This window comes from Vulpes lagopus, chromosome 6, assembly GCF_018345385.1.
Source record: "Vulpes lagopus strain Blue_001 chromosome 6, ASM1834538v1, whole genome shotgun sequence".
Lineage (NCBI taxonomy): Eukaryota > Metazoa > Chordata > Mammalia > Carnivora > Canidae > Vulpes > Vulpes lagopus.
The window spans coordinates 86,588,942-86,613,379 of record NC_054829.1 but is presented as its reverse complement, the minus strand read 5'-3'; the positions used below and the strand labels follow the sequence as shown (position 1 = coordinate 86,613,379).

At 36.3% G+C, this 24,438-nt stretch overlaps 1 protein-coding gene across 3 annotated transcripts in view; it reads left to right on the top strand.

Annotated features, from left to right (window-relative positions):
• The window catches only part of SPARCL1 (SPARC like 1), a 44,073-nt gene extending 21,844 nt beyond the window's left edge, over positions 1 to 22,229 (top strand). For all 3 annotated transcript variants that reach the window (XM_041759076.1, XM_041759078.1, XM_041759077.1), the window contains 10 exons: positions 4,261 to 4,325; positions 7,140 to 7,313; positions 7,677 to 8,669; positions 10,234 to 10,306; positions 11,053 to 11,171; positions 11,648 to 11,768; positions 13,245 to 13,381; positions 15,408 to 15,556; positions 16,171 to 16,319; positions 21,773 to 22,229. In XM_041759076.1, coding sequence (XP_041615010.1) covers positions 4,272 to 4,325; positions 7,140 to 7,313; positions 7,677 to 8,669; positions 10,234 to 10,306; positions 11,053 to 11,171; positions 11,648 to 11,768; positions 13,245 to 13,381; positions 15,408 to 15,556; positions 16,171 to 16,319; positions 21,773 to 21,801 — 1,998 coding nt within the window. In that variant the 5' untranslated portion in view covers positions 4,261 to 4,271 and the 3' untranslated portion in view covers positions 21,802 to 22,229. The remainder of the gene's footprint in view (positions 1 to 4,260; positions 4,326 to 7,139; positions 7,314 to 7,676; positions 8,670 to 10,233; positions 10,307 to 11,052; positions 11,172 to 11,647; positions 11,769 to 13,244; positions 13,382 to 15,407; positions 15,557 to 16,170; positions 16,320 to 21,772) is intronic.
• Positions 22,230 to 24,438: the final 2,209 nt, after the last annotated feature.

Below are 24,438 nucleotides of genomic sequence, written 5' to 3'. Positions count from 1 at the left end.
TTTAATCTCCATTCTTCCAATATACTATTCCCTAGTCCAAGTGGCCCACCCTGTGGGATTTGAATGTTGGGATAGGTGAAAGTGCATTCTTATTTTTTCTAATATGATAAGGAAGTCTGTTCTAGCAACTATAGGCTCCTTTTCTTCAATAAAAACTTTATTTGCTAATGAAATTAGAACCAAAGACCGACCCATAGTAATTCCTATTGTCCTAGAAGTAGTAATAGCAATGGGGATATAAAGCAGATGAAGAAATGATGTGGATTACAGACTGTTCATTAAATGGGGTGGATGAAAAAAAAATTTAAAAAAATTAAATAAATAAATAAATAAATGGGGTGGATGAAACATATGCATATATTGCCACTTCCTGCTAAATGTTCCAGTATAATGATAGGAAAGGAAAAACAATAATATAAACTCACAATGACAAAGAAAAAGAGAGGGTGACAAGAGAAAAGATATAGGCAAATTTTTAGAAGGTAGCAAGCAACTAGAAGAACAGGGAAAGCTTAAATCTAAGGATTTTCAGAGAAGGGTGCCATAAACAGAAGCCAGTTTACACTGCAGAACCCAGAAAAATTTCCAAGATTGGAGATACCAGGTAATTTGGAAATTGAGGCAAGGGTAGAGGCTGAAATCAGGAGGATTGGTTGAAACCTGTTGTATAAACAGAGATGCCAGATTCTTCCTCATGCTGGTATTGCCAGACCCCCCATTTCACCCTAAACAGGAAAGGGAGGTAATTCTCTGGTCCTGGGCTTTAGATAGACACCATGGACATGGAGGGTGGGATGTGATGTCATACAGAAATCTGGGGACAAAATGAGAGTCAATATATGCCCTGAGAGATTTCCAGTCCCTTCATTCCATCTCACAAAATGTAGCAACCGGGTTTTTATCCCAACCCCTGGAGTAGGAAGTATGATCTTCCCTAGAAAAAAATTATCTTCAAGGATAAAAATCTGACAATGACATTTAGGGCATCATATCAAAAGTGTCTCCAAGGTGACAAGCCCTGCCTGTGAAATATCTAACTGGCTTTTTAGTGACTTGCTACTAAATATTACCATACAACCAAAGACATTGGCCATCTGAGAAAAGCTTACAACATAAAAATCAAAGACCAAAGTAAACAAACCAGAAAAATGGATAATATGGAAACAGAAAATATAGAGTTCAAAGGAAATTTTTAAAATATTTAATATCCTCAAAAACAGAAGAGTATATATATCACACTAATGAAAAAAGAAGATAAAATTTAAAAGGGGAACATCAGGAAATAAGAAACTAAAAGTGTATGAGAAAAATATTTTAAAAATCAACAGTAGAGAAAAAAGATGAAATTGAGGAAGTTTCCCAGAATAAAATAAACAAGATGGAAAAAAGGAGCAAAAACTAAGTAAATTAGACAACCAACCTCCAAAGTCTGACATTTAACTATTACAAATTCCAGAAAGAAATTTTTTTAAAAAGACAAAATTATCAAAGAAGGGGAATCTGCTTCTCCCTCTCTTTCTCTGCAGCTCCTCTTGCTTGTGTTCTCTCTCTGTCAAATAAGTAAATAAAATCTTTTTTAAAAATTATCAAAGAATTAGCATGTAAAAATATCTCAGAACTGAAATATATGAATTTTTAAATTCAATGGGCCTAATGAGGGCCTAAAGCAAATTAAAAAGTATCCAAACCGGGGTGTTCGGCTGACTTAGAAGAGTATGCAACTTTTGGTTTCTGTTCATGAGTTCAAGCCCTGCATTGGGTGTAGAAATTGTTAAAACTAAAAAATATTTTATTATTTGGCAGAGAGAGTGAGAGAGCAAAGCACAAGCAAGGGGAGCGGCAGGCAGAGGGAACTGGAGAAGCAGGCTCCCCATTTAGCAGGGAGCCTAATGTGGGGCTGATCCAGGGCTTGTTCGGAGGATCAACCTGAGCCAAAGGCTGACTTAACCAACTGAGCCACGCAGGTGCCCTTATTTCCAAAAAAAAAGGAGAATCCAAACTAAGACAGAGATTGTAATATTTTAGAATGCTAGAAACAAATATTAAAACTTGAAAAAAAAACTTAGAAGCTTACATAAAGAATAAAAAGAAATTCACATTTAAAAATTTCTGGGGAAAACCAATTCTTACTAGCAACACTGGAAATTAAAAGAAAATGGAACATGGTTTAAAATTCTGAGAAAAAAATTTTTTGATCTAAAATTCTATGTCCATCCAAACCATCTATCAAGTGAAGGATAAAAAACTCATGTTTTCTTGAAATGCAAAGTCTCAAAACTTCTGTCCCCTATGTATTATTTTTCAGGAAGCCTCTGGAGGATGTGCTCCATGAAAATGAGGGAGAATATCAAAAAAGAAAAACATAGGAACAAGAAGCAAGAACTCAAACACAGGAAAAGAGCAAAGGGAATTCCCAGGGTGGTGGTGACTAGCAATCCCGGGAGGAAAGCAGGGCAGCTAGCTCCCTGGGGTACTTCAGTCATGTGGAACAAGACAGCCAGCACCTGGAAGGGACATCTCCAAGGGGAAAATGGGACTTAAGGATTCTTTTATGGGTTTGTTGTTGTTCTGTCTTTGTCATTGTTACCATACTAAAAGGAATTTTTAAATTTTGTTGGAAAATTTGGGAAGAATAAGCATACTTGGAAAAGTACATCAAAAAAGGAGGCAATTTCTAGATCCAGACAAAGCAAAATATTGTTCAAGAAATAAATCTAAGTTTGATTCAACACAGGAAATTACTACTTGGCTCAGCTATGAAGAATATACACATTGTCATAAATGTTAAATAGTGATTGAAATAACAATTGTGATGTAATTATTTTAGGAAGAGAAAGGAGGGGAAGGAGAAGAGTATGTTTGTGCATGTGTGTGCATGCATGTGGTGTGTGTGAAGCAATAGCTGTTACAGTATTAAATCAATAGAATAATTTTTAACATCAATATATTTTAATACATATTTATTTTAAATATTCATTCAAGCATTTGTTTAGAAATATTGAGGTAACCAGCAGAAGAAATTGCTTACATTATAAACCTCAAAATATTATTTAAAGCTCTATGGATACACTTATGAATAAAAGATGACAAAAATAATTTAAAAGAGTCACCTAACGATTCCTAGGAGATCCAGAGAATCTCTTTTAATGACTGAAAACTCTGTTCCTAATCCCAGTTGGAGGTAGATTGCCAGCCTTAGAGATACTCTGCAGGGCAATGCACACTGCCCACTCCTTTTAAGAGAATTCCCAGGAGGCTAATTTACTTCACCTCTTTGAGCCTCGCTTGCCTCATATCTCAACTGAAAAAGTTCATTTGGAACAAACTAAACTCATATTCAAAGCGAATAAGTGAAACAGACCAGTGGTAAGTGCCAGCATTTCTCATAGAGGAGAGTCTCTACTAAGATCCAGTCAGGAAGACCATTTGTTGCTAAGAGGCCCAGTGGTTCAAGACAAATTGAAAATCTGGGTTTTTACATGAACACTTTGGACTTTATTTTTTTTTTAATTTTTATTTATTTATTTATTTATTTATGATAGTCACACAGAGAGAGAGAGACAGAGACACAGGCAGAGGGAGAAGCAGGCTCCATGCACCGGGAGCCTGACGTGGGATTCGATCCCGGGTCTCCATGATCGCGCCCTGGGCCAAAGGCAGGCGCCAAACCGCTGCGCCACCCAGGGATCCCCAACACTTTGGACTTTAAAATGCTAGTTTGAAATACACAGTTGCCTACCAAACCAAACCCATCTGCGGCCACCACCCACCCCCAAATTGCCAGTGTGATACCTCTAAATAAGATGAACACTGATGACTGCTCTAGGCAAGACTAGGTCTTATTCCTAAAACTCTGCATTGAATGTATGGGTTTCTCCACCACCAAAGAAGTGGGTTGTTTTATCCCTTTCTGACACACTATATTACTTCACTTTGTCACTTTTATTTTCACTGTGAACACTGACAAATCTTAACACACAAATCTGCATAGCGCCTTTATTTAAGGAAACACAGGCATAAACAGAGGTACGTTCAACCAAACACAGCTGGGCCAGAAAATCAAGGAGTCATTCTTACAGAGACACAATTGGGTAAAAACTTTCATTAATCCATCTTTCCAGACATGTTAGTGCACAAAGACAATAATCTCCTTTAAGTACAAAGGCAATATCAAGCTGAACATTTGCTAGGAAGATTATCTTTTACTCTTTCAAAAGGAAACCTTTACCCACCACTGCTAATTATCTTCTTGGTTTACAGGCCTAGAAAACATGAAGACTGTGCTTTTTTTCCTATACATTTTGGGAACTGCGGCTGCAATCCCGGTAAATATCCTTTTTTTCCTGTTGTTATATCTCTCCTTCTTGACATTTAATTTAGACATCTTCTATTTGTGTTCACGTAGTGCATATATAGTGGTTTGAAATTCTCTTTTTTAATATTTTTCTTTCCCAACTAGGGAATGAATGACTAGAAAAGTTGAAATAAAATACATTTGAAAAGAATTCTTTTAGAACTACCAGGTTCTCCAAGATACAATAAATCGAAAGCTGAAAATGTTGATTATCAGTTACTAGGAAGGGGATATCCCAGGGCCCAAATGTCAAGAGAATGAGAAGAAATAAATTTTCCTATGGAAGTTCATCACTTAGTATGAGAAACCTAAGAAATTAGTCTAAGAAGTCTTGAGAGTGAATACCCATACTCTTCAGCAGCATTTTCTTCAAGTTCAAATATAAACCAGCTGATCAGTTCTGAGTCTGTAATAAAACAAGAACCAATGGTTAGGGGCAGGAAATGGTATGGTAATCATAAATCAGCTCCTAACTCATCTTTGGGGGTGATAGGGTGAGGGGGTGTCTGAAAACAGACAGAACTAGAACTTTTTTTTTTCACAGTCAGATATACTGGCCCCACCATTCACCCAGCAATAAATCATCCGCGCACAAATCAGAGTCATTTGAGGCTATGTCAGCAGCCTTAAAATAACCTGAAAGTTTTTGTTGTTGTTAATGGAACCATGGCTTGGATGATCATTCAGATGTCTCCCAAATGATCCATAACATCTATAATCAAACCAAAGGATTTGTGCCATTTTTTTCTTTTTTGCCAAATGGAGGAATCAATCTCCTTTAACTAGACAAAGTAATTTCTCTCATCCCTTTTCCTTCTCATTCTCTACTATGTCCAGGATTCTGTCCTTGCTTTTTGGATAGCTGCTGGCGAACATTTGGTTGACAGATGTGTCAGCAAAGATAAACATCATGCCACCCAGACCAAGCAGTTCTTAGAAAACAGAATTTATGACAACACTGCTAGGAATTATGCTTAACTAGCTGGAGCTACTCCAGCTGAAATTATACATTGTCCTCTGAAATTACAAAAGTGGGATAAATTACGTTCAGCACAGAAAGAAGCTTCCACAAACCCATTGTTTTCTCCTTAAAATGTATTTTGCCCTTGCGGCTGTTGCCACTATGTAAACAGACATCAAAACTGTCTTTCAACCAAATGTTAGAATAACACATCTACACAGAGACACATTTTAGACGTTTTCTCTTTAGGACAATTTGTTACGTGGATCTAATCAAAAGCTAAAAAGCTAAATATCTTCTCACTGGGTTTACCTATTAAAAATCTTGTATCATTTTCCTCACTTGCCTAAATTCTACAGAAGTAAGTGGTTTCGTGTGGGTAGGAGATTCCACACACATTTCCAGAGGCTATAGCTGTGGGAATAATAATAAACCAGAATTTGAGCTCAGAAAATTTCTGAAAGAAGAAAAGCTGCCATGCTTTTTGTGCATTTCTTCCAGCTTGAGGAGTCAAAGCAGAGGAAGAAGGGTGCAGAGAGAGGAAGCAGTTCTCTACTAATAAGCCTATAATCTCCTCCATTCATTGCTTCCCATGATGCCCCTGCCAGCAACCTGCCAGACTGGCCACCGTTCCTTTTTCTTTCCCTCTTATAAATCGCTTCTTTGGAAATTTTTTCAAATGCCATTACTCCTTTTAATTGAGAAGGTGATCAGAAGCAAGAGAACAAACAGTATCTAAAATGAGTCCTGTACTCCATGTCTTTCCTTATATTAAGTAATTGATACAACAGAATGTACTAATAAAGACAAATCAGTGCAAATAGAATCTGAATTTTGTACTAACGCCTAGATTTGCCTGACATCTGAGCATTCATAGCATCTGTCTAATAAAGATTTGTGGTAAATACCTGCTTACGGTATCGGACAGTTCATAGTGTTACCACTGTATCATATTACTGCTAGCAATAGTCATTTTTCATTGGGGTAACTTAACAATTTACAAACTATTATATATTATATATGCATAAACTTATCTTGATATTTCTACTCAACTTCACCTTGATAGATTCACAATTTGTCAAATGACAGGTAGATAATTAATAGCAGAGTCAAGGCTTAAAGAGAGATCTCTTATCTCTAAATCCAGTTGTTAAACTTCTCAGTCATTTATCACTGCCAGCTCTTCATCTATGCCTTCAGTCTTGCTAGAAATAGAGCCATCCCTCTAGTTGAAATAATACTCCATAGTTGTTCTTCTCTATCAGAATTAGTGTACTGTTTCACACAATTTTTGAATTAGTTCTACATTTAATTATCTTTGTGTAAGATATTATGAGATTTTTTGATGGATATAAGGCTGCTACTGCCAAGAAAATAAACAAATATTAAATAAAGATTTATACCTTTTCTGTAACCATCAGTGAGTACTTAAAAGTTAACCTAAGAAAATGTACAGTATTATATCCTTTGGCTAATTTGACTTTCTGTTAAGCAACAGTTTTCAAAATTATAAAGTATGGATGTTTTTTAAAAGTTTGAAAAGCACAGAAAATAATTCTAAAACTCTCAAAGAAGACTTTATTATTGCTCTGCTTCCTGTCTCTGCATATATAACTTTTTATTAAATATGTTTGGGATTCTGTTTTAATTTAACATTATAATCTGGACATTTGTTTGTATTCTTAAAAATTCTTGAGAATATCTTTTAAGTGATATTATGTATGAGGCGTATTGCTACTAATAATGATAATAAAAGAGTAACTAGAAATTTTAAACATTAACATCTAGACATGAATAATATGAGCCAATTTCTAATTTTTTCAGACAAATGCAAGGTTCCTGTCTGATCATTCCAAACCAACTGCTGATTCTTTGAGTTCCATCCAACAAGCTGAAATATTAGTAACACCGAACAACACTGCAATCCCTGTGTTAGGGTTTGAAGATGCAGAAAATGAAAAGGAAATTGCAGTATCTATAGACCATCCCAACCATGAGGTAAAAGTAACATGGTTACACCATTATAATTTTAAAAGTTTCCAATTTACTTCATTCTCACTCATCTCAGCTTAATTTTTAAAAGATGATGATCACATCAACTGTCTCCAATCACCAGAAAAACTGTGAGAATTAGCGAGTTTTACACCTTCGGCCAAGGTGCTATATAATCCTGTCAGTTCACAAAATTCAAATTCAGGTTAAACTTGTAGTTATAGAATATAAAGAACATCTTATATGGGTTTGCCTGATATTATGTGAAGAAAAAGAATAATAAATATTAAGTATTGGCTTGTGAATTATAAATATGATGCAAATATTCCATTATAATTTGTTTCAAAAGCAAACTTCTTTTCTTTTAAGGCTGAAAAATCTTCAGTACTAAAGTCAAAGGAGGAAAATCATGACCAGTCAGCAGATCAGGGGCAGAGTTACAGCCAAGAGCTTGGATTACAGGATGAAGAAGAAAGTGAAAGTGACTTAAGTGAGAATTTGGAGTATATGCCATCTGAACGTACATTGGACCTAAAAGAAGATATGGGTGAGCCTCAAATGAAAAAACTCTCAGAGAACATTGATCTACTTGCTCCTAATATTAGTTCCATTGTAGATCCTAACCATCAAGAAAGCATCACAAAAACAGAAAAAGAACAAGAACAACCAATAAATGATTTACATCCTCAGCTGAACAAGAGCAACAAGCATAGCCAAGATGTAAGTGATCAAGGAAACCAAGAGCAGGACTCAAATATTCCCAATGGAGAAGGGGAAGAAGACCCAGGTGAAGTTGGTACCCACAGCAATAACCAAGAAAGGGAGAGAATGTTTCCCAAGGAACATTCTAACATCAAGGAGGAGGAAGACCGTACCCAATCTGATGATGTTTTGGAAGAGTCCAATCAACCAACTCAAGTAAGCAAGATGCAGAAAGATGAATCTGAGCAGGGTAACCAAGAACAAGAAGAGGATAGTTCCAATGCAGAAATGGAAGATGAAACTGCATCAAAAATTAATAAACACAATCAAGATGCTGAATGGCAGAGCCAAGAAGAAAAACCTGAAGTTATCAGCGACCATGAGGAGATAGATAAAAAGACTGTTTCTGAGGCTCTGCTTGTGAAGCCTACTGAAGATGGTAACATCATGCCTAGAAATCATGGAGCTAATGATGATGGTGATGATGAGCCCAGACACGATGCAAGTGATGACTATGAATTCATCCCAAGTGAGGCCTTCATAGAGGCCGAAAGATCTCAGTCCATTTCCTATCACCTCAAATATGAAGAAGAACGAGAAAGAGAAAGAGCACGTGAGAATGGAAATGTGGATGCCAGTGAACCTGGAGAATACCAAGGGGTGAGATTCTTTACAATGATGCTTTTCCAATAGAGTAGTTAGCTTTATCAAGAACTATCCATGACCTTTCTGTGTGCTCTCACAGTCTCCTATGCCTTTCTCTATCAGTACATTACTAAAATATATTAAAATTATTTATTTTCCTCTGCATCTTCATCACTAGGCTGAAAGTACCTGTTTTATTTGGGTTCCCCTAGAAGCAGATCCTGGATTTTAGTACAGTTTATTTGAGAAGTTCAGGAAACAAAGAGGAGAGGAATATGATAAACAAGAAAAGGAAGCTAATCAAATGTACATCATTAAACCGACATAAAACACATTGCTCTGAATTACCCCATTTGGAGAGTGAGAGAGCTGGGATATTTATACAGACTGAGAATTGCTAGGAGAGGTGTTAATTCCCCAGCACTTTCGGTCTGTTCTTTGAGCAGGCCAAATATACTGCCATGGTTTTTCAGGCACATAGATGCAGATACAGGCAGTTGAAAGTGCCTGGAGCTCACTAGAATGATAAACTCTGACAGATATGAGGGATGGAAGACACTGATGACGACCGCTGTAATGTCTTGAGAGTAGATACCATGTAATATTTAAGTTGAATCATCAATGTCTAGGAAAAAACCTCTAACATAATAAGAGATCGAGGAATATTTGTTGATTTAGCTATAAAGATTAAGAATAAAGACTTCAGCTACAACTTGATTAAGCAAACACACACCAAAATGATAATCAGGAAACTGCAGCAGAGTGGGAGTAGGGGAAAAGCATACTGTTATTGATTGTTTAATCATTTGGAGCTTTCATGCAAAACCCCAGCAGTCACCCACCAGGAGGACTTGACATAGCTTTTGGTGGCCAAGGTCAATAGTAACTTTGATTACCGAGAACTCTGCTGCCACTTTAAGGTAAGAGTTTTATTACACTTTAGAAACCTGGTAAGAAACCTGGGGCACCAGGGTGGCTCAGTTGGTTAAGCACCCAACTCGTGGTTTCACTTAAGGTCCTGATCTCCGGATCGTGAGATCAAGCCCCATGTAGGAATCTGTGCTCAATGTGGATTGCGCTTGAGTTTCTTTCTCCTTCTCCTTCTGCCCCTCTCCCCCATGCTTGTTCTCTCTCTCTAAAATAAATAAATAAATAAATAAATAAATAAATAAATAAATAAATAAATAAATCTTTTTTTAAAAGTGACCTGGTAAGAAACCTTTATCAACAGCTTCATAGAGATTACTGATGGAATTGTGTCTTAACTATGGAATCACATGATAATAGTACATTTCTACTGTTTTCCCAAATCCAAAGGGAAGGTTCCAGCTTTGTTCCCAATGTTAGTTCCAACTTTTATTGAGTAATCCCCAGAGATATAGTGCTGAATCCAGTTCAAGATTCAAATGGCTCCTGTTCTCAAAGAGTTACTATCTCCACAAGTTATATTTGTCTTTTTGAGATCTGAAATGATCTGGGTATGAAACGCTTTGTGAAGGTATAATACAAATACGTAATACAAGTTATGTAGTAGCTTTTCTCCTAACTAGACTTTAGCTTCTGCTCTTGTTATTCAAAGGCCAAGAAAGCAGAGAGCTCACTGAATGAAGATGAAAGTTCATATGAAAACAACAGAATGGTGCACGATATTGGTGAGTAGAGACTAAGCAAGTGACTTGTGATTTATCAAGGAGGAAATGGAATGGCCACATTAGGCTCTCCTCAGTCCATCATTTGTCGTTGCTTCACAGAAATCTTTTCCCAAATCCTCCCTAAGGAAATGCTCTTGTAAATTGTTGACATTCTCTTGGACACATTTGATATACAACTATGGGAAAACGTGTTTACAAGCTGGAAATCTTGTAATATTAGTATGAAAGCTAGATTCTTTTTTTCCTAAATCCGTTTGCTTCCGAGAAGAATAATTCTACCTTATTCGATTTCAAGTCCATAACTTACTAATGAATTTAGACCCCATATTTAATTCAGACCTAATTCTGAATTGCATACCCCAATCACAAACATTTTTAATTTCACCACCATAAAATTCTCATGGCCTATTTAACTTATGATCAGTTTGGACAACCTTGAAGTGTGGACTCCAGACTATGGCCATTGTAAGCAGGCCACGAAGAGCTATTTGTTCTTTTTATGTTTTGTTTGTTTGTTTGTTCTTTTTAAATCCCCAATTCAAACTGCAGAGAAAATCTAAACTGTTGCGTAAAACAGTCTGATGCCAGAGGATCCCATTTGAACATTAACATATCCATTAAAACAGTTTTTAATATTTTCCCAAACTTTCTCTCCTTGATGAAAATGAATCTAATTATCTGGATGAATTTGAGATTCCATACTCAGTTTAGCTTTGCTCATGCTTCCTGACCAAATTTTTTGTTAGATTCTTGCATGAACTTCCAGTGTAAAAGGGGACACATTTGTAAGGCTGACCAACAGGGAAAACCCCACTGTGTTTGCCAAGATTCGGTGACTTGTCCTCCTACAAAACTCCTTGACCAAGTAAGTATTCTACAAAATGGTCTTGAAGGGGCCCCAAATAGTGATTTGAATGAAAGTGGTTTGCAATTGAAATATGTGGGGGGGGGGGGAGACAGATACCCAGGTTATCACCTAAAACTTAAAATAATATTGAAGAGGAAAAAGTGCCAGCAGAAACAAGGAATTTCAACTGTGCCCTGAAAAGGTAATAATGGCATTGATCTCCAGAACTCATTTTAAAACTCACTGTATACTTGGAACATCTGCAGTTTGCATTCTACTGAGCTTATCTAGAGCTAGATTGTCAACACTCATGGTATAATTTAGTTGATTTTTTTTTTACCCAATAAGACAGTTATGATTTTAATACCTTCACTTACCTGACCACATCTTTGGCACGGCACGGTTGATCAGTCAACTATGAGCTTTAAGGAGCAGGGTGTTTCCCCAATGTACATTCAGAAACATGAGCTTTTTGTCCTGCTTGTCTGTCCTAGGTTTGTGGCACTGACAATCAGACCTATGCTAGCTCTTGTCATCTGTTTGCTACTAAATGTAAACTGGAAGGGACCAAAAAAGGGCACCAACTACAGCTGGATTATTTTGGAGCCTGCAAATGTAAGAGTCTGCCTCTTTTGCCAACCACCATTGCTGAAAGGATTTGGGGTGAATCTCTGCATATCTGAATAATATATATACATACTCATACGTGCAAACAGAAGAAGGCTAATGTAGTTCTGAACCTAGGATGCTCATTAAAATCTATTTGAGAGACTTAAAAAAAAAAAAAGAATAACGCCCAGGCTTTAACTATAAGAGATGGATTTCACTGGACTGGGTTAGGGCTTTGGCGATGTTTTTTCATTTGTTTTTAAAGTAACCTAGACAATTCTAATGTGCAGCCAGGGTTCAGAACCACTATGATTATGTTACCACTTAATAATTGAGACGAATCATTGGAATTTTGCTAAATTACTTATCCTCTTCCAATGTACATTAAGTCTCTGCCAAGAAGTTTTATGACAATATATTCTCCCAGAAGTTTTTTGAATTGTTTTCCTTCCCCAAGATACTCTCAATGGTGTTTGAATGTCCTTATCACTAAATAATTCTCCATATTAGCAGTGCTTACTAATATTTCCAGTTCTCCTCTCCTTCCTGACACACAAGAGTATTGAACTTCTCAGCCCTCTGGACATTAAACGTGGCCATATGAGTTGCTTCATCCGATGAAATTTCAGCAAAAACCATCCATTTGAGTTCTGGTTAGATGTATTTGAGAACTAGTATATGGTCCTCTCTGCTCCCTCCACTTTATGTTGAGATGGTGGTGTCTTCAACATCCTGAGCCTGGGAGAAACTGCCGTGAGCAGGACCTTCCTGCCAGCTTGTATTGGACTTGAATGTACAACACAATGACTGTAGTTAACACTGCTGAGTAGTATATCTGAAAGTTGCTAAAAGACTAGATCCTAAAAGTTCTCATCCTGAGGCAAAATAAAAATTTTTGTGACTTGATGAGGTGATAGCATTAACTAAACTTATTGTGGTAGTCATAGCACAATATATGGATGTCAGGTCATTTTGCTGTGCACCTTAGACTTAGACACAGTGCTGTATGTCAATTATATCTCAATAAAACTTAAAAAAAACCCTTTTGTTCTTTTAAGCCACTGAGATTTAACATTATTTGTTACTGCAGCATAACCTAACTTCCACTTTTGTCTCTATTCTCCTAATAAATAGTTCTTGTGTCCTCCACCTCTAAATTCCAACTTTCTGATTCTAGAATAGTGGTTCTCAGTCCTGTTTGCATTATCAAGTTATCTTTGGAACTTTTAAAACATCCTGATGCCAAAGCTCCACCCCAAACTAATCAAATTAGAATTTATTTGAATGGAACCTGATATCTGGTATGTTTTTAGAACTCCCTAGGCAGTTCTGTTGTACCACCAGGGTTAAGGACCACTGTTGTGATGGTAGGACAGTCTGCGTGCACCAATCACGAGATGTTGTTAAGTTTACTGTTATGAAGACTTGCCACATAGGAGTAAGACTCAAAGATTAAAATCTGTTTTCCTTCCTCTGGAACAGCTATTCCTATTTGTACAGACTTTGAAGTGACTCAATTTCCCCTAAGGATGAGAGATTGGCTCAAGAATATTCTCATGCAACTTTATGAGCAAAACCCTGAACATGCTGGATATCTAAATGAAAAGCAAAGAAATAAAGTAAGTTATCCACAGGTCAGCTACCTAAGTGTCTATCTACAGGTTCTGAGGAAAAAGGATGTGTGTGTTGTGGGGAAGAGGAGGCCTACCTCCCACTGCGTATTAGCAAGAGCCCACTTTGCCGCTCTACACCTGCTAAGTTCATACATACTAACAGATTAGTAGTGGTCACCGTTCATGCCACAAGATTTGAGACATGGCCAAACCACCCAACTCCTGCTCGAAGGGCAGCAGCCTGAGCAAGGACTCTTTAACTCATACCCTAGAGCAAGTCCTAGTTGAGCAAAGTGAACCTCAATTCAGCATTTATATATTCAGGTACAGATATATGATTTAAATTGGAACATCTCTTTTTCCCCCATTGGCCAGGCAGATTATGATATAAGAGAAGTCCCCTACTTGCAAAGTCAGTAGTATATTAAGATTCAAAAGTGCAGAATATTTATTCCAGAAGTTCTCAGGGAAAATTCATTCATCAAATAGCTATTAAGTGCACCTTAGGTATCTAGAATTGATTTACATGCTGGATATAAAGCAATGAACCAAACAAAAATCTCTGCCTTTAGAAGCTCACATTCTTTTTTTTTTTTTTTTTAGAAGCTCACATTCTAAGCAAAGAGACTCTGAACAAACACTGTACAGTTTAAAAACAAATCTTACATAGACTTACATTTCAATTTTTTTCTTTAAAAGGAGTGAGTTGTGTACAAGGGAGTTAAATGCTTTATAGACAAGAAAAAAAACTGCGCTAGAACCAACTAATTCATGTATATATCTACATATGCAAATATGAGATACATGTAAATATATAAACATGTAAATAAATATGTAAATATATGTACAAAATATGTCTGATGGGATGAAACATGCTATGAAGAAAAAATTAACAAGAAGGAAGCTGTGCATTAACTGTGTCAGATGCTGTTTACAGATGTAGGATGAGGACTGAGTTGGCCACTGATTTGCCATGTGGTCATGGTCTGTGGTGACCACAGAGTTGATCTTGACAGAAGCTGTTTCTGCAGAATGGAAAAGAGAAAAGCATGAATGGATAGGGTTCAAAAGAGAATTAGGAGGAAGGATGTAGAAGCAGCAAGTATAGACAGTATTTTCATGACATCTTGAAAAGTGAGATGGGTAGCAGCTGGAGGAGAATGTGAGTTCAAGAGTCCCATCTACCAATGGGAGATGGTAGAGGATGTTTGTATGCTTCTGGTAGTAACCAAGTAAAGAAAGAAAAACTGATGATGAGTAGAAAAGGTGCCCAACTGCCATTGGGTGCTCTTGAGGAGATAGGAAGGGTTAGGCTCCTGAGCACCAGTGAAAGGTTGGGCTTATATTCAGAGCACAGGAAGTTCATCCATGATAACAAGGAGAGTAGCTGGTGGATATGGCCGTGAGAATGGGTAGAAGTTCATTCTAATTGCTTCCAATTAGTTCATGAGTCACATCAGAAGCCAAGAGTTTTATATGCATTGCCCAGAAATAATTTCTGTCCTCTCTCTTTAATACATCATCATGAAGGCCTTGAGAACATTAGATACAAAACAGGGAAATTTTAATGGGGGTGGCCAAGTGGTGTTACACCATGACTAAACTGATCCTGAGCAGACCCTGGACAGAAATACACAGAGAATTAAGAATAGAGTATGCCAATGGGGGAAAAGCAAGACTTTTTTTTTTTTTTTTTTTTTTTTTTTTTTTTTACTAACTAATAATTTTGCTTAGGTCAGTTTAGCTCCTTTCATTAAAACATTCTCATACTATGACGAATAGTACCTGGTTAAAAGAAAAATCAAAAAAGACTTAAACCTCTTCTGAAAACCACACTTTTTTTAAATGTTAGCTGTTATTCTAGGTAGAAATAAGAAAGTCTATTGTGTTGATTAGAAAGTATTTCATTTGGCCTTATATGATGGCCTGGGCTTATTTTACTCTGTCATGTCGCTATTACTCAAGTAAAGTTTAGCAAATGATAATTTCATTACCCTGATTCCCTGATGATATTCTCCCTTCCTAATCCCAGGTCAAGAAAATTTACCTGGATGAAAAGAGGCTCTTGGCTGGGGACCATTCCATTGACCTTCTCTTAAGGGACTTTAAGAAAAACTACCACATGTATGTATATCCTGTGCACTGGCAGTTTGGTGAACTTGACCAACATCCTATGGACAGGTAAAAACTCTTTGCCTTCCCATTACTAGATCATCTCCCTCATATAATGTCTTAGTTATCTATACAAAGATAATTCTAAACAAATTTAGGAAGTTTTCCAGCTCTGATTTAGAACACTGAGATCCCAAACAAATGTGGGTAGGTGTCTAAACACAAAACTGCTTTGAAAATAACAGAATATGGCCACATCATCATTCCCAAGTTTAGATGTTAGGACCCAGAGACTCCTTCAATTTTTTCTCATCCTTGATGCTAAATTCCTAAGATAATCCAATTGGCCCAACTTGGGTCAAGTGCCTACATCAGGAACAACTGGGTTTGGTCAGTGGATAAGAGCCAGGTTGTACAAACATAATTGCTGGTGGGAGCATCCCTATAAATTTAAGATGGTGGGAGGATACTTCCCAGTGAGGAAGAAAACTTTGTGACATCCTAAGTGCTATCTATCTTACCCATAAATAGTTTATTTCATTTGCAAGTTTTCATGAGTGTACTATTTATTTGGCATACTTAGCAATAATCTTGTGGAAGAGAAATGCCTTGGTTATCCTAAAAGTTAACTCTGATATACAAGCTACTCATTAACATACTGCACTTTATTCACTTTATTGCAGAGTCTTGACTCATTCTGAGCTTGCTCCTTTACGAGCTTCTCTGGTGCCCATGGAACACTGCATAACTCGCTTCTTTGAGGAGTGTGACCCCAACAAGGATAAGCACATCACCCTGGAGGAGTGGGGCCACTGCTTTGGAATTAAAGAAGGTAAATTCATCATCAGCCCAAGAAGAGGGGTGTCCTTTTCTCCCAGAGATCCCTAAGCTCTGCAGCCCTCCTAGGGAGGTCCTGCTGTGTGCTCAGATTGAAACCTCAAGACAGCAAGGGGGCAGCATCCCAAGTAGGACTCCTTCAGTGCACATGCTGTCATTGCAAGGTTATTTCATTTTTTCCTTATGATATTCTGTTTTCAAAGGGTAACAGGTGGGAATATTTAGAGGATACTACATTGAGGTCTTAGCAGTTGGCTAAGCCTAAGAAAATGTCAATCCAGAGAGCTGTGCCAGATGTCAGAAGGCCACCCTTATGACGAATGAGGGATTTTATATACTTTCTTAACCTCAGTATTAGTCCACACTTTAAAAAAATCATATATGAAGAGTAAAACAGCAAGTCTGATTCTGCCAGTGGAAGATATCAGAAAAATCTTAGAATTCATTACTAACTCATTAAAGATTGAGCCTCTTATCACAAGTTTTACCCAGGTATTATGCCTTTAATCCACACTGCACCTTCAGTGACAAAAATCATCATCATCATTATCATCATCATCATCATCATCATCATCATCATCATCATCATCGGGTTCTTTATTTACTCCTGCAGTACAAGAACTAAAATTTAGACATTTGTTTTGCTAGGTTATGTCTTAATATATTTCCTTTTATTTTCATAAGTTAAAGTTGATTTTTGTGAGCAGGCGTGTTTTTAACAAGCATGTTTTTTGAAAGATGTTCAAAAATAAGCAATCAGAACTGCTTGCACAATGTAAATCAACAGTAGACATCAAAAGCAGAGGTTTCATATTTATGTTCACAACATACAAGTAGGATGAATGTACAGCCAATCAATAAAGAAAAATAAGTTCATCAAAGATCAGAGTTTCCCAGAAAGAGGCAACCTATGTGACTTCACTTTTAAATTATTCTTTATTGTATGTAGAATGCCTTGAAATTAAAGAGAAAGAGCTAAGAGTAGGAGGATTACTTACTTATTGATAGTTAAGCAGAAAAGGTTAGTTCTTTTCCTCTGCAATATCATTTTGTGAAATAACCACAATGGTAATGAACAAAGAATGTGTATTTTTGCAAGCATTGAGTGCTGTACATTGGTTACCTATTGCTGCATAACCCATTACTCTAAAGCTTAGAAGCTTAAAATCTCACAGTTTCCAAGAATCAGGAATCTAGGAGTAGTTTACTTGGATGGTTCTGGCTTGGGATCTGCTCTAAGGTTGCTCACATGGCTACTGTTGGGAAGTTTCATTTCCCCACTATGTGGTCCTCTCCATGGGATTGTTCACAGCATGGCATCTGGTTTCCTCCAGAGGAAGTGATCAGAGAGAAAATTAAGAGGAAGCAAGAGAATCCAAGACTGAAGCTAAATGTCTTTTATAACCTGATCGCAGAAGTGACATACATCATTTCTGCCACATTCTGTTGGCCGGACAACGCTGCTGTAATGTGGGAGGAGCTCTTGGAGGCTGGCTATGACATACTGTGTGTACCCTCTTAGCACTGATAGGAAATTAATGAGCTATTGAGACCCAGACCTGCATAAATAATACCACTTTTCTTCCTAACATCTATTCTATAAACTCAAATATATTCCTAAAAATGGCTAAAACTATCTTTTCTAATTCCCATGTTAAAAAGGACAAAGTTTGAGATCTAGCAATTTCTGGGTGGAGTCTTTTGGGTTTTCCACATAAAGTATCATGTCATCTGTGAAGAGTAAGTTTGACTTATTCTTTGCCAATCTGATTGTCTTTTATTTCTTTCTGATGTCTGATTATTGAGGCTAGGACTTCTAGTACTATGTTGAACAGCAGTGGTGAGAATGAACATCCCTGTCGTGTTCCTGACAGGGGAAAAGCTTTCAGTTTTTCCCCCATTGAGAATGATATTCACTGTGGGCTTTTCATACAGCCACTCTGGAAAACACTATGGAGATTCCTCAAGAAGTTAAAAATAGAGCTACTCTATGAGAGGTATTTACCCAAAAGATACAAATGTAGAGATCTGAAGGGGCACCTGCACCCCAGTGTTTATAGCAGAAACATCCACAGTAGTCAAATTATGGAAAGAGCCCAGATGTCCATCAAAAGATGAATGGATAAAGATGTGGCATATATATAAAGATATATATAAAGAATATTGTATATATATTATATAATATTCATATATAGTATATAGACAATTATAGAAAATGTATATATACATTGGAATATTGTATATATATGTATTACATATATATCATGTCAAATATCTGTTTGACATGAATGAATAGAACTGGAGGGTATTATGCTGAGTGAAATAAGTCAATCAGAAAAAGGCAATTATCACATGGTTTCACTCATATGTAGAATATAAGAAATAGCACAGAGGATCGTAGGGGAAGGGAGGGGAAACTGAATGGGAAGAAATCAGAGAGGGAGACACATCATGAGGGACTCTTAATTCTAGGAAACAAACTGAAGGTTGCTGGAGGGGCAGCAGGTGGGGAAATGGGATAACTGGGAGATGGGCATTAAGGAGGGCACATGATGAGATGAATACTGGGTATTATATGCAACTGATCATTGAACTCTACATCTGAAACTAATGATGTAGTATATGTTGGCTAATTGAATTTAAATTTTTAAAAAAGGACAAAATATACTGAAGTACAGCCACCCCACTCCGTCTACTCCACCATTATCAAAAGGCAGGAAACTTAGCTGGGACAAGACATATTTAATGCCCTTTTATAAAGCTTGATTTTAAGAGAGTGATATTGGAATAGAGGCCATTTATTTAAGGAAACCAGTTGTGCTTCACTATTCTGAAACTTCTGGCAACTTCTCAGCATGTAGTCTCCCTCAGGCTCTGTCTGGGAGGAGCAGGAAAAGCTTAAAGTTCAGTGACTCGGAAAGCTCCTAATGATCTTGTTTGTTCACTGTGGTTTGGCCATGATGACATTTTGAAGAAGGGAAAGAATTATCACATAGTAAACCAATAAAACAGATATTTAATATTCAGTCAGAATAAGTAAACAAGTTACTGCTTTGGGATGTAGCTAGGGAAAACAAAACAAAACAAAATATTTCTAAGTATGCCCCTCCTTCCCTCATGGCTGAGAAATCCACAGAAAGACCAGATAAATTTTAGCCAGTGTTTTCCTGAATTTTAACAGACTTTTATCTGAGCTAGATGTGCTCAAATATTTTAGCTCTGTCATTAACTAGCTATGTGAATTAGGGCATACCACTTAACCTCAACAGGTCTCATCTTCCTTAGGTGTAAAAATGAGTTTAATTAAAAGGTGGAGGAGTCTTATTTATTTAGTGCCTGTGACATACCATGTATTGACATATATCCATGTTAATCGTTAGAAAGACCTTCCAAGTGAGACCAACAGGGCAAACAAGTCAGATCATCCTACTAAACCAATTAAAGGCATTATCCTAAGAGTACTGGAAGATCATTAAAGTATTTTAAACAAGGGAGCGATTTCACTGTATTTGTATTTTAAGAAAGATTCTTTTGGTTATATTGTGGAGTAGCCAGAGAAGAGTTGAGAGGACGTGTGGTAAGTTCAGGCACAGCTGATGAGTACTTGAACTAGGGCAGTTACAGTGGGGAAAAAGAAAAGGAAACCTATTCAATATATATTTAAAAATATAAACAAATTCAAGATATATTCAAGAATATAAACATATTCAAGATGTATAGAAATAATAAGACAGTGTTTGCTAGGAAATGTGTAGGGGCAGGGAACAGACAGTAGAGAGATTGAGAGAAAGAGAAGTATGACACCCAGGTTCCCTGCTCAGGCCAGGTGGGTAAACAGAGGGATGAAGATAGAAAACACAAGAACAGAAGCAGATTTGGGGAAGATGATAACTTCTGCTTATGACGTGTTGAACTTTTAAGTACTTGGGAGACAATGTACAGTTGAGAGTTGAGTATGTGGGTCAACTTTTCAAGACAGCATTTCGGAATTTAAGTACATATTTGAGGATTATGAGCATACAGAAAGTAGTTAGCACCACAGAAGGGAATTACTTCCCTAAGAAAAAAGTGTTGAGTTACGTGGAAAAGGCCCCAGGGTTGAACACCAAGGAACAACATCTGGCTGGTAGCTAGAGGAGGAAGAAGGATTTTATGAAGAAGAATAAAAAGTCTACTGAAAGGAAGGAAGAAAACAGCATAAGGCCATGTCAAAGGAGGTGTTCAAAGAGGAGGAAGAGAACACAGTGCCAGATGCTGCTGAGATGCCAAGTAAGATAAAAGACTCAGAATATTCCTTTTACATAGAACTAAGGATATCCTGGGTGGCCTTTGTAAGAGCAGTTTTAGTGGAATGGTAGAGATAGAAGCCAGATTCTATAGGCTGAGAAAGAATAGATGAGAAATGGTAAAGAGTGGCTGTTTGAAAGCAAGGTAGAGCTAAAGAGGAATATAAAGTTGAGGGAAAAATCTATGAGGATAAAATAAGGTTGAGCATTCATTCATTCCTTCATTCAACAGAGGTTTACTGATGGTCCACCTAGTGCCAGGCACTGTTCTCAAGGCTAGATATGCAACATATTTAAATGCTAATAGGAAGGTCCCAGTGAGGAAGGAAAGGTTGAAGATGTAAAAAAGAAAAGCAAAAGAGGAAAATTAGAGGAGAATTTCTTAGGACGGAAGACATCCTGGGCACAAGCAGGATTAGCCTAAAGACAACAGGAAGGACATTTCTCATCCGAACAACAGAAACAAGGCAAAAATATGAGCACAACCATAAGTAAATTTACAAATAATGAGACTAAAATGTCCATTTTATAAATGAAGCCATTGTTCAAAAGAAATATGCCAAAGTTCATAATCTTTCCAACTCTTGGGCAGAGACTTATACAGGGCAGGAAAATTACCTGGTGTCCCAGACAGAGTAGTAGTTAATATGAAAAAGAAGTATGACTTGAAGTTTCCTTCAAGTTAATCTGCTTAAGTATTTGTTCAACAATTATTGAGTGAGGGTGGGCCATACTGGTAGGAGTGGTCTTATATCTGCATACAGTGCTACTACAATACCATTGACTGTGTTCCTTACTCCTTAACTTTTATCCCTGTGACTTATTCATTCCATAACTGGAGGCCAATCTGTACCTCCCACTCCCCTTCACCCATTTTGCCCATCTCCCCACCCCCTCCCTTCTGGCAACCATCAGTCTGTTCTCTATATCTGCTTTTTGTTTGCTTATTTGTTTTGTTTTTTTAGATTCTGCGTATAAGCGAAACCAAATGGCATCTTCTTAAAAGCTTCACAGGTGATGCTGATGCCGTACCAGGGTTGAGAACCATCCTACAGTATAATTAGATGGTTTCTCTAATCCTCTAGCTCTGACATTATTTGTTTATATTACTACTCTGGCTATTTTCTAAAAGTGTGTTTTGTTTTGTTTTTGTTTTTTACAGAAGACATAGACGAAAATCTCCTGTTTTGAATTAAGATTTGAAAGAATTCAAACATTCCAGCATCCTCCTCCATTTCTGACCACTCCTGAAAACATATGCAGCCACAATACTTGTAGATTTATATTTAGCAAAATGTTTGCATGTCTGAGAAGACAATGAGGGTAATTGCTTGCTAACAGTGTATGCACCAAGCATTTAACATTAGCTTTGAAAATAAAACTTTAAAATTAAATAAAGTCAACATATGCAAAATACTGTGTGCTCTTTGTGAACAAGAGTTTTAACTCATCCCTCTCTGCATCCATTTATGAAATACTAATTATAAAACTTGAAGAAAACACTACACTCATTTTGTTCATAATATCATGTACACTTCAAGAAAATGGAATAATGTTCTTTTGTTTTTAATGTGCATTATTTTCAGTATCTTAATGTCCTAATAAAAATCTAAATCTAACTCAAGTTTATTTCCAGTCATTTATTTAAACAACTGCATGTGAAAAACCAACTCAGGACTCACACTTCAAATGAAATTAAAACTACACTTCCTAGACCCTACTATAAAAAAAAAGAAAAAAGAAAAAAAGAACATGGTTGGGGGAGATGTTTCCTATGGGAAACAAATATTCAGCTCTTAAATGGTAGATGCTTATTAATGCCCTTTGTTGAGATGTAAATTTAAATAGAAAAAAATTCAAGTGCTTCCTACTAAGTTAAAATAGGGTGATTATTACGCACTGCTTAATACAACTAATTCTAACTTTGGTGCAGCTCTCTATGTATGTTGGGGGAAAGGGAGGTCGTGCAAAATTTCTACACATTTCATGTCCTCAAAATAAAGATCATATAAAGACAACACAGACAACATAAAGTTCTGAAGTGTCTTAATGTCCAGTGTAGTCAGAGGTAAATATTATTACTGTAAATTGATAGCAATAAATCATTTCATAAGAGAAAATTTGTGTTTTCATTTGAACTTTCTTCTTTCATAACTATTATAAGGCTAGATAGCAAAAATAATAAAAAATAATAAAACTTCATAATAGAGCTTTTTCCAAGATCTGAAGCAAGGCAATGAAAGAAGCTGTCGCCTTCTGTATGCTACTTAACAATTATTTAAATGAAAATAAAACAGTTTTGTGTTACATATTTTCTTATCTGAAATGAAAGATGTCAATGAAATTTTGTTAATTTTTTAAAATAATAAAAAATGTGTTGTTGTGGTTGTTAAGAGCCTTGGTTGTGATGCCCCAGGGAATTTCATCTGCAGGAACTTATGGAAAAGTTGCTTTTTATCAGAATAATTTTCTCTGATTAACTTCAAAATTGTATTATCTCTTTTCTTAGCTCTGTGAGTCACTTGTTCTTAACCAGATCACATCACATCAGTTATTTCTAAATAATTGAGTTCAATTCAATTAATCAAAATCTAAGTATTATATATAATTTTTTCCAACTAAGGATATAATTTTAAACTATTCCAAAATTCAGAATGTTTTATGTGTGACTCCAAAGATATGTCATGAGAAATCTTAACTAATGACAGTTATAAATTTATGAATTTGTTAGTTGGAGGTATTAAATTACCATTTTGAATGTTTTGTAATAGTGAAAAGTGATTTTAATTCTAAAGACATTACCTGTTTATTTAAAATGTTTTTTTGTTTATTTTTAAATGTTTTATTTGAAAATTAAGATCATTTTGGAATAACAAACAATATTTAATAATAGAAAATTTTAGAACCTTAAATCTTTCTGTCCACTGTCTCCCTTGTATATTGCTGTCCTAGATGATATGTTATAGATGTAATTTAATATTCTTGGTAGTCACAACTTTTCATTGTGGTGTATTTGTGATAAAGACATTGCTCTAATCCCAACCAAGGAGATGAAATTATTCTCTCAGTCACCAGTCTTTAAGCCCTATCTCTGTGAGATACTTTAGAAGTTGGAGTTCTAGTCTGAAACCAGTTATTCAGTTTAGCTTTAAATCTTGTGACTCATATTGCTCATGACCATAAAGGCATTAGTAATATGCCTTAAATACTAGATGGGCATACAGATTCTAGAAGATCACACTGCTCCTTGACTTCGTTGCTCCGAGGGCCATTTGAAGCAAAGGTAATTAAAAAAACATACAGTATAATCTGGGCTGATTCTATTGAACTAGGTAAAAGAATGTAAAATTTTTTCATGTTGGGTAACTTCATGATTTCTAACAAGCCCACTTATGAAAAAAGAAAATTCAAAGGTTTGGATCCAAAAGGAAGAAAAATATGAAAAAGAAACCTGAAAAAAAAGAGAAAGGGAGATAAGTTGCCTAATTCAGGCAAAGTAAAATTACATGAAGCTAAATCATAGTTGAGTATAAAACACATAGAAAGTAGTTGAAGAGTGACTTTTATAAAGAGATATACCTTGCTTCGGATGCTGGGGGCAAGTCTTGATAAAAATGTAATGAATTTGATTATTCTTCCAAAATTCAATTTCAGTGGTTTGGTTTGAAACCCACATGGCAAGTTAATTTGAATTAAATGTGATTTAAGACCATAAAAATGTTTGCTTTCAGAATCTTCTGGCCAGTAAATACCACATTGATTTGCTTTTTTGAATGTATTCATATTTACTCATATTGTGCTATTCTCTGCCAACCCATTATGCCTTAC